Here is a 13152-nt window from a genome sequence, read left to right on the forward strand (position 1 = left end):
AGTGAGTGTGAGCGTGACGGGAAGGGGGCGCCGGGGAGCGGCCGCGAGCACCCGGAGCTCCGGCCGCGGACGGCATCCGGGAGGGGGCGCCACTCGCATGTGGCGCTCGGGCGCCGGGGCCTGGGGAGCGCGTCGCCGCTCCGGCGCGCCCGGGCCCGCGCGGCCTTCGGCGCCGTCACAGCCGCGGGGCCCGCCAGCCCGGGGCGGCGACGAGGAGCTGGGCGCGCGGCAGCTGTGACGGGTGAGTCCGCGGAAACGGTTGCCGGGGCCGAACGGCGTCACCGCCGCCGCCGGCGTCCCGAACGTCTCCGGCGCTTGGGTAACAAAGGGCCGGCGCGCGGCCTGCGCGGCGCCCCTTCCGGCCGCCCGTCCCCGCCGGGGCCTCGGGGCAGCCGGCCGCCTCGGGCGCCGGAAGTGAGCGCTCCCGCGCCCCGCCGCCGCCAAGATGGCCGCCGCCGAGGACGACGAGCTGCAGCTGCCGCGGCTCCCCGACCTGTTCGAGAGCGGCCAGCAGCTCCTGGACGAAGTGGAAGCGGCGGCGGAGCCGTCCGGCTCCCGGGCTGTGCAGGACAAGGTGTCGAAGGGGCTGGACCTCCTGAAGACGGCGGCCGAGATGCTGTCGCAGCTGGACCTGTTCAGGTACGGGGAGTGGGTGGGAAGGGCCCCGAGGGTGCAGCCCCTGCGCCCGGGCTGCGGGGGACGTTTGTGCCGGGCCCGGCCATCCCGCGTTCACCGCCCACGTTCCCCTCCGCCGCCCCCGCGGAGTCGCTGTCCCGCGCGACTCTGCTCCCCGGGGGCGCCGCCTGCGCAGCCGCTGGCGTTGAGGGGCGTTGAGGAAGGCGGCCGCCGCGCCCCGCGCCCCGCACCCCGGACCGAGGGCCGCGGTGCGCACGCCCGGTCGGTCTTCACCCGCGTCCCCTCCGCTCCCCGCAGCCGAAACGAAGATTTGGAGGAGATCGCTTCCAGTGACCTGAAGTACCTGATGTTGCCAGCGTTTCAGGGAGCGCTCGCCATGAAGCAAGTGAACCCCAGCAAGCGTCTGGATCATCTGCAGCGGGCGCGAGAACACTTTTTAAAGTACTTAACTCAGTGCCAGCACTATCGCGTGGCGGAGTTTGAGCTGCCCAAACCCAAGGACGACTCCGCTGGAAGTAACGCTGCCGAAAGTTCCTCCGTGGCCTATCCTAACCTCTTTGCTATGGCAGCTCAGAGACAGGCTAAAATAGAGAGGTGGGTCAAAAGCTGTCATTTCAACACCGTCCAGTGAATGGCAAGGCTTCGGGGCGGTGGGTGCATGTTTGCTTTGTTGGGGGGGGTGGGGACAGTGCTCTGAGTCACTCTTTTGGTTCTTAATGACCATAGCCCCTGGTGAGAGCAAGCCCTCCTGAGTTTTTCGAGAAGCCTCTCCCTTTGTCGAGATGATCGTCCCTGACGGTCAGACCCCTAACTACCTTACAATGGGGAGCAAAGTGTCTCCCCATCCCACATCGCAGCTGTCATATGGCACAGCAGGCAAATGGCTGAAGGGCGCAGTATCTTGTAGCGATAGCCCATTTACGGTCCTTTGATTGAGAATCTCCGCTGTCCCAGTACTGGATCAAATGGGTAACGTCCTGTCACAGCTGTACCACGTGACCGCGAACAACTTGCTCATTCTCAGTTTAGTTTAAGGAAACGGTTAATGAACGTGCCTAGGAGCTGCGTGCGCTAGACGCCGGGGGCACAGAAACAGTATCAGTACAAAATGCTGTGATCAAAAGATGTACAAAGTACCGTGAGGACAGACGGAAGAGGCACCTATCCGAAGAGGGAGCAGGAGAGAAGAGAAGGCTCCCTAGAACAGGTGACTCCTGTGATGACTTGCGTAAGGATGAATAGGAATATAATCTCGAAGAGGAAGGGAGAGCATTAGCCAGCAGCGAGCGTAGCATCAGTGAGGGACAGGGCGTTGCACAGCTGTGCTGGGCTGCGGAATAGCTGTAGGCGATCGGGTGATGTTCGAACGCGAAGGGGTGGCATCATGATGCTGAAGACTGTCATAGCGTTCAGACCTGGGGGACAGGCTGCGCTGTCAGAAAGGCGGAGGCACAGCCCCGTCGCTGACACGGCGGGAGGGGTTTGCGTCCCAGCTCTACCATCCAGTGACTCTGACTTTGGTGGAGTCGCTTCATCTCTCGTTGCCTTCATTTCCCCAGCTGTAAAATTGGATAATAGGTCCTTTCTGACACAGAAAAAGCATAGCACAGTGTCCGAGTCAGAAAGCACTAGAGTCAGCTGCTGCCACAGCTTTGTGGCCGATGTAGGTTGTGGAGTCAGAGCTGGGTTTGAGAGGCGGCTTTGATTATAAGCCGTTGCGCTTTGCATAACTTATTTAATCTGTCTAGCCTCAGGTTTACTCATAAGTGAAATCTAAGTAATGACAATTATCTCAGGGTTAGGCATAAATAAGATAAAGCATATAGTACAGCTAAGCACAGTATCTGGCACTCAGTAAATATTTTATAAATTTTACTGTTAGGCCGTGCTAAAGAGCTCAAACTTCAGCTGATGATTGTGGTCCACTGGAGTGTTCCTTTTTCACAAAGAGCAACATTGTCATGTTGCATTTAACTAGCATCCTCTGGCAGTTAGGAAGCAATGTGGAGGACAGGATTAGATCCCATTCAGTCACAGAAGTGATGAGGCCTCACTCTGTCAGTGGCAGAGGGATGGGGGGATATGTTTATTTAGGAGGGTTGACTTTGCAGAAAACCTAGTGATCAATTGCTTGTGGGAGCTGGGGTATCAGGGAGGAGCAAAGGAGATGGCCATGTTCCTGACTCAGCTGGGCGGCGGCGGAAGTCGCTTAGGTGGGGAATGGAGGAGGAAGATTATATTTGGGTCGGGGAGAGCATGACTTTGGGACCGAGGCTTGGCACCTTTGTGAGGTGCCTAGGAGACATCCACGTAGACGTATCTGGTAGCATGAAAGTCGGGAGAGGCCTGATCTGAAAAGCTGCAAATGGATTCGTTCGCTCGACAGATGTTTATGGAGCCTTTCCTGTGTGCCAGGAACCGTGCTAGGTCATGGGGAGCCGGACTAAGTCTATGCCCTCATGGAGCTTTTATTTTGGCAAGGAGACAGGCAGTAAAATAGTAAATAATGCTGTAATTTTAGGTGGTAAGGGCTATAAAGAATAGTAAAGTACGCTTACAGGCTAGTGAGTGACTAGTAGAGAAGTAGAAGCTAGGTAAGTAATGAGTCTCATTTTAGATTTACTGAATTTAGTTCACCAAATGACAACTGGATAGCCAGGCCCATAGACAGATGGAGATGTGTAACTAAAACTTGGGAGACAGTTTTATGGCTAGTGCTAAAAATTTAGGATCTCTGCTGGGTGTGGATAGTTGGCCAAGGAAAAATGGGTAGAAAGAAAACAGCCAAGGATAAAACCTTTGGGGGGCAAGTTAAGGGAGGAGGGCGGGGAAGGAAGGAACAGTCAGACGTAAGAGACGCGACAGGGTACAGGAAGAAGTGCTTATAGGAGCCTGCGGAGAAGGGGCAGCAGAAGTCGTGTCCCGTGGAGGCTTCTGCCTGTCCCCTCCCCCCAGGTGCTGTCATACTATTTTGTGCCGCTCATAGCTGCGTTATTCTCTAGAGCTGGAATTCCTGAAGGTCAGGGACCTTGACCAGTTGCATCCTTCGTATCCGACTGTGTTACTGCATCCTTGGTGCCCAGTCCAGACACGGGCTCACAGTAGCTACTCGAGGTGTCTTGGAGGGGGCGCGGGGCAGACGGAATACTCACTAGAAAGATGGGAGCGATGTGGGGGAGCAGAAAAGGCCTGGATTTTGGAGTCTGACCTGGGGCGACCAATCCAATTTCTACCACTTAATTGGTGAGGCGTCATCTAGCCCCCCGGCCTTAATTTTCTTATCGGCTATCAATATTTGTATTATACTGCTGCTTACAAAGCACTTTCAATGCTCCCTTTGACCCTCTTAACAACCCCACAAAGCAAATGCTACCCCACTTTAAAGATAAGGAAATGGGCTCTGACAATTGACTTGTTCAAAGTTCCATAGCTAGTTAGGTGGCCAGGCATCTGATTGCAAAGGCCTGGAGCGGGCGGTCAGGCAGCACTACTGCGGGACACTTGGGGACCGTGGACATTCCCCTTGACTCTCTTTCCCTTGAACCTTTGCGTTCATCAAACTGGCAAATCCTGTCTGTTGTAGATTTTAAATACTTCCATCTGTCACCACGTCCCCGTTTCAAGTCACTTGTCTCCTCTGGATTGCGGTCACCTGCGCTTCCACCTGTGCTTCCCATTCCCCACAGGCCACACAGAGCAGCCGGAGTGGCCCATATAAAAAAACGTGTTCGTGTCACTATTCCTGTCCTGTATTCTAGTCCAGCCTCCAGCGGCTTTTCCATGTCACTCGGAATATGGCATTTGCTATATTGGGTCTTGTTCCCTCTAGCCTTCTACAAATTTAGGCCCTGGCTACCTGTCTGACCTCTTTCCCATCGTTCTTCACCGCACGCCACCAGTCCGTGCACTTGACCTTGCTCTTTGCGTCTTGCCAGCACTGATCACCATCTGCCGCCTCATCTGTTCCGTTGCGTCCGCTCCCACTAGAATGAAAGCTTCAGGAGAACAGGGACATTGTTGTATACACAGCGGTGTCGCCAGCACTGAGAACAGTGCCTGTGACACACTAGGTACTCAGTAAACATTTGTTGAGTGAATGATGGATAATAGAATGCGTCCTGCCAAGGGCAAGCAGGGCGCTCGTGAGTCTGAGAGCGGAATGACTCAGAGAGCCGGGAGCGTTTTGCCCAGCAGAAGACATGATTATTTTTCAGGTCGTTTCACAAGGAATTCCTGTGTTAGTGGCAGGTCACTGACCCCTAAGATTCTGTGATTCTCTGAAACTGTAATTCCCAAACGGCCATGGTGCGACACTGATCGCCCAGCCTAGTGAACGTTGATGGAATAAAACCGCTGAGGCCTTGCTCAGACCAGGTTATTTCTATATTTTTCTGGCTTCGGAATGTATTTCTCAGCCCCTGTCGATCCCATCCTTGCCTCGTCGCCTTGAGAGAATGGCCTCGGTGGCATGTTCTCAGGTCCAGAATGTGTATTTTCGCCAAGGCGGAAATTGGCATGCTGACCGGTCACTTACAGAGTGCAAACCTTATCGCGACCGTTCAGAGGAACGTCTGAGTTCACGGGGGACGCATTTCTGTGGAACAGGTACAAGCAGAGGAAGGAGGTGGAGCGGAGGCTGGCCGCCCAGAAGGCCGCCGTGGAAAGCGGCCAGGCAGACGACCAGCAAATGCGTGCGTACTACCTGCTTCTCCTGAGAAGGTGGGTCGGTGTCAGCCTAGAGGAGATCGAGAGCATCGACCAAGAGATGAAGATCCTGCGCGAGAAGGACTCGCCAAAGGAGGTAAGCCTGGTGCCGCACCGCCTGGCGGGGTCCGCAGGAGAGTCGTCCAATTCAAGGTGCTGCCGGGCATCCAGGAGACCCCCGTTCCCATGGAGACCAGCGAGGCAGGCTGCAGGCACGCCGGGGTGGTGCTCTGTCTAGCGGGCCGCGTGGGCCCCGGCGCCTGCCACCCGGAGCCACGCCTGCAGCCGTTTGGGATTTTGTGACATGGGGCGGGAGAGAGGAGCGCGTAGGGAGAAGACGGAACGAGAGGCGGATGTGTGCAGGCGGGGGGAGCAGCCCGAGGTCAGGCTTACAACACGATGCACTCTGGGCACCTTTAGGTCACCCAGGTATGACACACAGCAAAGACAGCCGCGTGCACACACGGGGGGGCGTGCCGGTAGAGGAAACCCGGGGTACACAGCTCTGGCTGTCCGCGGGTCATAACCCAGAAGTCTGGGCTCATTAGTGTTCTGCCCCGTGATTCAGTTTGCACTAATGAGCCCAGGCGATGTCGCCTCCTCTGGGTAGCGTCAGCCCGGTGCCCCGTGTCCAAAGTAAAAGACTGAACGTTAGCGTTCGAAGGCCCTGTGGCCGCTTGAGCTCTCTGCATGAGCGGTTTTCACACGTGGCGAGGCTGCCCCCTTCTTTGTCACTGCCGTTGTTTTTTAATGCCCTCTCGTGTGGTGACATTGCTGAGATGGCCCCAGAACCTAACGAACACCTTTTCGAGCAGACTGTTTCATGTTACATTGTGCCCCTGGACAGCCAAGGCTCCTTGAAACATTTGTTCGCGACTGTGTGTGAAAACTCTGAACCCAGTGTCTCCCCCTCGCATTTGAGAATACCACTTCGGACGTACCTCGTGGGGTTCTCGACTAACAGCATAATTTAGGAACGGGGTATAGAAGAAGGCTCTTAATTCAACTTCAGCACTGCAGGCCAGGCTGAGGAGAGGGGCCCCAGATTGGCTCAGGGGGTTTCGATGGAACATGGAAGAAGGCTTTGGAACCTGCTTTGGAGGGGAGGATTTTAAAGCCAAGTAGTTCTTTAGTCACAGTGACATGAGTCCTGGGAGGGCTTCCGCTTCCTCTCTCTTCAGCAAGGTTCTCGGGCATCCTCAGAAGAGCCACACAACCTCCAGCATCAGTATCCTGCCGCTGTGGCTCAGAGACTGATGTGTAGGGAGGGAGCGAAGTTTGAACCCGGGGCTTTTCGGGCACCGGAAGCCTGAACAGCCTGCGTAGTGGGGTGGGCCAAAGGCAAACGCACTTCTGACGTTCATTTCCTCTTTAGGCAGCACCTTCTTCCTCATCTCGTCAGGACAGGCCTCCAATGAAATCCTTCATTCTCACTCGGAATGCGGCCCAAGCCAAGTAGGTAGCACCAAAAAAGGGGGTTGCCTTTGCAGGCCCCTCGCTTTTGCGGGACAGCGTGGGCATTGTTAAAAGGGCTTGGCTTCACCTGGGAGGCTGTTCATCACAGGGCTGTTATGATCTCTCTTGATTCTTTCTTTCTTCAGCAGACATTTCTCTCACAGACTTGAGCTTAAAAAGACACTCAAGAGAGAGGCAACCAAAATAGCAAATTCGCTAATTAGCGGAAAACAGAAAGAAGGAATCTAATGGAGAATTCCTTCCTGTTGCCTACAGCTACAGGCCTCAAAAGTACAGAGTCGCCTGTCTGGCTTCTCGAGATGCTTTTGCGTAGGGTGGCCGGAGAGAGTCCTTCCTCCGTGTGCCTTTTAGACCCACCAACTATAAATACCCCTTTCAGTGTGATCAGTGCTCTGTGGGACATCGGCCTCTGGGACTGCCTATTGGGAGGTGATCGTGGGCTATTTATCTTCTCTTGAAAGCGCTTGACTTCACTGCCCCTTCCTGGATGCCTCTTTTCACACATCCTCGCAGGAATTTGCACAACTCAGAAGACAGCTGGTTAGGGGAGGAAGGATGAAACACACAGGCTTTGTCGCTGAAGAGAAGAGGCTTTTTAATAGTGCTATTTATGTTGAGTTTTCTAAATGCACTGTGATCTTGCAGAGTATTTGGAGCTGGCTATCCAAGTCTGGCGACCATGACGGTGCATGACTGGTACGATCAGCATCAGAAAGTTGGCGTGTTACCAGATCAGGGGCTAGCCAAGACATCGGCAGGTATGAGGGGGGTGGGGTACCTACGCTCCCGGCCCCTTTCTCCCTAGCGCTTCAATGCAGGCCAAGTATTATGGTCCTTTAGGAGCAGAAGTAACCTGGACAAAGATTCGGAGCAGCAGAAAGAGTCCAGGCAGGATTTTATTTCATTTATCATTAAAATAAACAGCAGGTGATTCTGGGAAGGCGGGGGCGGAGGGGCAGCGTAGTTTTTGAATCTCCAGATATCATGGTATAAAAACAGACCGAGCAGCTAGATAGCAACACCAGAAATCCGTGGGTAGCAGTTCCACTTGTGGCAGGGGCAGAGCAGCTTGTATCCGGTCACCCCTCCTGCCGATAACAGTGGCAGACTGGACAGACTATAACAGCAAATACTTGAAGGCACTGGAGAGCGATCAGAAGCAGACAGAGACTGGAGGGCAGTCAGCACATAGAGGAAGGAGTGGTACCTGGAGCTTCTTGAGGGCGGGTACTTCGACTTCCTGTCATCTTGGTGCCCACCTTGGTAATCAGATCACGGTAGATATGCAGAGGTGTCTGGGGGAGAGAAGGTGGAGAAGGAGGTCGTTAGAAAGATGGAAGTACTATGGCATTAGCAGAAAAAGCATAGACAGACCTGAGGTGGCCAGTTACACTGACACCACCAATCGCCGGTGACGACATGGAGCCACAGAGACTCTCAGTCATCGCTGGTGGGAATGCAAAATGGTACAGCCACTTTGAAAGACAGTTTGGCGGTTTCCCACAAAACTAAACGTACTCGTAACATACGATCCAGCAGTTGTGCTCCTTGGCACTTACCCAGATGAGTTGAAAAGTCCGTGCAAAAACCTGCACACAAATGAGTATAGCAGCTTCATTCCTTATTGCCAAAACCCGGAAGCACCCAAGATGTCCTCAGTGGGTGAGTGGAGAAACAAAGTGTGGTCCACCCAGACAGTGGACTAGGATCCGTTGCTAAAAAGAAATGAGCTCTCGAGCCCTGAAAAGCCGTGGAGGAACCTTGAATGCATATTCCAAAGGGAAAGAAGCCAATCTCAGAAGGCTACATACTGTATGACCCCAGCTCTATGACATTCTGGAAAAGGCAAAACTATGGAGACAGAGGATCCGTGGCTGCCAGGGGTCAGAGGAGAAGGGAGGAGGAAGATGTGGAGCACAGAGGGTTTGCAGGGCAGTGGAACTAATCAATCTGACACTGTGATGGTGGACACGCGTCATTAGATATTGGTCCAGACCTGTAGAACGTACACCACCAAGCGGGAACCCTGATGTCAACCAGGGCCTTTGGGTGAGGACGATGTGTCCATATAGGTTCACTGGTTATGACAAATGCCATCCGTGGGATGTCAAGGTGCTGGGGGATTTTGGGTAAGGGAACTCATAAACACCTCCATTCAATTTTGCTGGGAACCTAAAGCTGCTCTAAAAATATTTTTAAAAAATAATGCAAGGAGACAAAACTCGACCATCAGTCGGGAAATTAGGAAGGAGGCAAGAAAGAAGGAGCAGAGGAAGCAAGAACAGGTGAACAGAAAACCAGAAGCAGAGCGCTGGGGCCCAGTCCAGCCACACCAGGAATGACTTCAAACATAAGTGCAGTAAACTTCCAAACTAGAAACCAGAGATGATCAGACTCAACTGCGTACTGTCTGCAGAAGATGCATTTTAATTATAAAGGCAACAGACTGATCGATAGTCGAAAAGTTGAGAAAGGTATACTGTGCTAACAGTAAGCGTAAGCAAGCAGCGGCTATGGTGATATCATGTAGACTTCAGACAAAAGGTGTCACTGGACATAAAAAGGGCAGTTTTTACTAATAAAAGGCAATTTGTCAGGAAGACAGCAATCATAAACCTGTTCGCGCCTAATAACGAGCCTCAAATTACACGAAGGAAAAAAATTGGCACAGTTAAATGCAGAAATGGACAGCCCTGCAATCATACTTGATTTTAGTACTTTTCTTTCAGTACTGGATAGAATTACGACACAGAAAGCCAGGAAGGACACGAACACCTGGACGACACTAGCAACCACCTGAAGCTGCTTGACATAGAACAGTATGTGCAACAACTGCAAAATCCACTTTTCTTCAACCTCACACGGCAGATTCACGAAGAGAGACCATATTCTGGGCCATGAAAGGAGTCTCAGTAAATTTTCAAAGTTTAAAATCACACCGAACGTGTCCTCTGAGCACAATGGAATGAAATTAGCAATCCGTAACAACATACCTAGGAAATCCCCCAATATTTTTTTTTTCAATCAAACTTCTAAATAACCCATGGGTCAAAGACGCAGCAATCGCAAGGAAAATGAGAAAATATTTTAAACCGAAAGACAATACAATATCAGAATTCACGGGGGTACAACCAAAGCAGGGCCGACAGGGAAATGTATAACTCTCGGTACTTATATTAGAAAAAAAAAAAAAAAAAGATGAAATCTACCTAAAGTCCTACCTTAAGAAGCCGAGGAAAACAAAAACAGAAGCCCAAAGTCCACAGAAGAGAGGAAACGATAAAAATGGAGAATCTAGGGGCATGGTGGTGATAACGACACACGAAAGGTGAGCGCTGAATGAGAAAAGCCAGACACAAAAGAGTATATACTCTATGAGACCATTCGTATGGAGTCCAAATACAAGCGAAACGAGTATTTGCTGGTTAAAAGCCTGTATGATGTTCGCCTTTACTGGGGTGGGGGGCCGCTTCTGAGGAGTTCGTTGCGTTTTACATCTTGATCCGGGGACTGCTTTCATAGACGCGCTCAGACGTGAAAATGCCCTGAGCTGTACTATGGCTTTTTTCCACATGTATGTTATACTTTAACAGCAAAAGAGAAAAGTCATGGGCAATATTTACAACGAAACTGGGCGACAGTGTATTCCCATGAACCTCAAGATAAAAACAGGCAAATGGTCCAGAGCCACAGGATCAACTAGCGATTGGCAGAAAGCGTTGACAGACCGTGTCAAAGATCTGACGCACAGGAGAATTCCAGAACAACAAGCAGGTGTTCACTACGAAGCGTGGCAGTCCGGTTTCAGAACAAAACTGTCCAGGTCATCAAAAACGAGGAAAGTGAGCAATTGTCACAGCCGAGAGGAGACAAGGAGGCACAATGACCGAATGTCATGTGGTGTCGTGAATGGAATCCTGAAACCGAAAAAGGACATTAGGTAAAACCCAAGGAAATGTGAATAAAGTGTCACTGTTGGTTCCTCAGTCGTGACACAAACCATAGTAACGGAAGAGGCCCACAGGACAGGGTAGGGACGGATGCGTAAGGACTCTGCACTGTCGTCTCAATTTTCCTGTGAATCTAAGACTTCCGAAATTTTAAAGTTTCTGTTTTGAGAAATCATTGCAGTTGGTCGAACCCCATCAACTGTTTAATTTCATGAGTTCATAATTATATTTAAAAACAAAAACTGTTCAATTTCAGAGGATAAGGAACCAACTTCTTATCTTGGAAAGCGGTAAAGTAAGGGAGTCGAGCATTTATTTGTCTTCAGTTCTCCCGGGTCACTAAGTAGCAGTAGGTGAGGGGAGGCCTCTCTTTAGAAAAGCGTTCTAGTTCATAAAAGCGAAAAGAAGAGTATCACCTTTCTGAAAGCCCCAGAAAATTCATGAATCTAGGCGTTGAGCATCAACAGCTGTTAACATCACAACACAAGAGACATCAACCTTACGTGCCACCCGATGAGGGAACACAGCAGCACCTACAACCGCGCCGACGGGGTCAGCCCAGACTCAGACCGAGCCACGTGCAGTCAGCAAAATCCAGATTCGGGGAAACTGCAGTGCAAGTGCCCCAGCTTCCCCAAGAGACAGGCTGTGAGGAACGGGATGGAAGACGGACCTACAGATTAGAAAGATATCACCATATTTTAAGTGGGCAAGACTAATGTCCAAAACTTCATGCTAAATGAAAAGTCAGACACAAAAGACAGTGCTGGATTCCGTTTCCGTGAAACGTCCAGAAGAGGCAGCTTCGTTGAGAAAGAAGGCCGATGAGTGGTTGCCAGGGGCTGGGGACGGAGGGAACGGGGCCTGACTGTAAATGGACACAGGGGATCTTTGGGGGGTGACAGACAACCCTTAATGGGATGCTGGCGATGGTTACACAGGTGTACTTAAAATCATTAAGACGTGACCGTACAGATGGACAGCTGGTGTCTGGGTTTGCACACAGGTCACGAAGCTTTAGAAACTCCAGGAAGTTCTAGTACAAAATGTGGTGCAGGGTCCCCTGTGGGCCAGAGGGACTGTGATTTGGAAGACGCTCAGGGAGGAGGTTTTGGGACAGGCACAAATGGTCCATTCGTTGACCCAGGCGGAGGCTATAAAGGGTGGAGGGGGGTGCGTGTGATTCCCAGCAGCCTTTATTTTTATAATAAAAGCACCTTTTGAAAAGAAGAGCAGACTCCTAACGTGCTGGGAGCGGGCAGGTCCCTACACTTCATTCCGTGCCTTAGTAATAGACTTTCCTGTGGGCACCTCAGGGCCGCCAGGAAATGCTCCTTCACCTTGGGAAAGAGAAAATGCAAAAGAGATCCAGCAGTTGGTTCAGTTTCTTTCGGGTGCACGCCACCGCACCGGACTAGTGCCATTTGGACCTCAGACCCTGTTCCAAGCATGTGCGCAATTACGCGGGTAGTCTTTTCTAGTAGGTTCGACTGCCCTGTGGTGTCCAGTTTTATACACCACCCGCGGTGTGTGACCGTAATGGGACATGGCTGGAGAGAAAGTCGCCCGCAGTCCCCACTCCCTGGCACGTCATAAACTATAAACTGAGAACTACTTTCTACTTGGGTGTTTTGGTGTGCTGGGGTTCTCTTGGTGGTTGGGGCGGGGGTGCTGGCCACTCTAGCATGAGTTATGTCTTTCCCAAAATTGAATCCATCCTCAGGGGCAACTTTTCTGGTTTTGCTTCTTAACGAAAAGCGCCCGGAGCAGCCATCCTCCCTGGCGTTGGCCATGTCCCCGCTCCGTGCGTGAGCACTGTTCCCGCCGTGGCCGTGTTCCCTGTGCTCACTGTACGCGACTGTCCCTCGGGTTCTCACGTCCGTTGTCTTCTTTTGCTACCTGGGCAGAGGTCAGAAAAGCAGCTCGGCGACAGGAAGAGCCGGACATCGAAGAGGACGAGGAGGACGAGGAAACACTCCAGCGGGCTCGGGAGTGGGATGACTGGAAGGACACCCACCCCAGGGGTTATGGCAACCGGCAGAACATGGGTTAGCCCCCCGGGAGACGGGGCCGCGGGGCAGCCTTCCCCCACCTGGGCTTCCGCCTCGGCGCCCCGAATCTGCCCCGCGTTCAATAAAGTGTTGAGCAATTGCGTGTGCGCGCGGACGTGCTTCCAGCACCAGCACCCTCAGCGCGGTGGATCCCGATTCCTTAAGGAGTGGCCCGTATAATCACGGGCTGCGATGAATTCCTAAAAGTAAAAGTCCCCTCGCTGGCCCGAGTCTGCAGAAACACAGACGTCGGATATCAACTGTGTGTTCGTGGGGAAGGGGGCCGGCTGTGGGTCCCCAGGCTGACAGAGACAGCCCGCTTGTCGCCCTTTGAT

General features: G+C 52.4%; 1 protein-coding gene across 1 annotated transcript; it reads left to right on the top strand.

Annotated features, from left to right (window-relative positions):
* The first annotated feature begins 151 nt into the window (after positions 1–151).
* Positions 152–12920, top strand: IGBP1 (immunoglobulin binding protein 1). The gene is made up of 6 exons (XM_039838983.1): positions 152–639; positions 934–1230; positions 5242–5437; positions 6716–6795; positions 7462–7574; positions 12674–12920. Exons 1-6 carry the CDS (start codon positions 446–448, stop codon positions 12817–12819), a joined length of 1026 nt encoding a protein of 341 aa, XP_039694917.1. The 5' UTR covers positions 152–445; the 3' UTR covers positions 12820–12920.
* Positions 12921–13152: the final 232 nt, after the last annotated feature.

Source organism: Pteropus medius, unplaced genomic scaffold (assembly GCF_902729225.1).
Source record: "Pteropus medius unplaced genomic scaffold, Ma_sr-lr_union100, whole genome shotgun sequence".
NCBI classification, from domain to species: Eukaryota; Metazoa; Chordata; class Mammalia; order Chiroptera; family Pteropodidae; genus Pteropus; species Pteropus medius.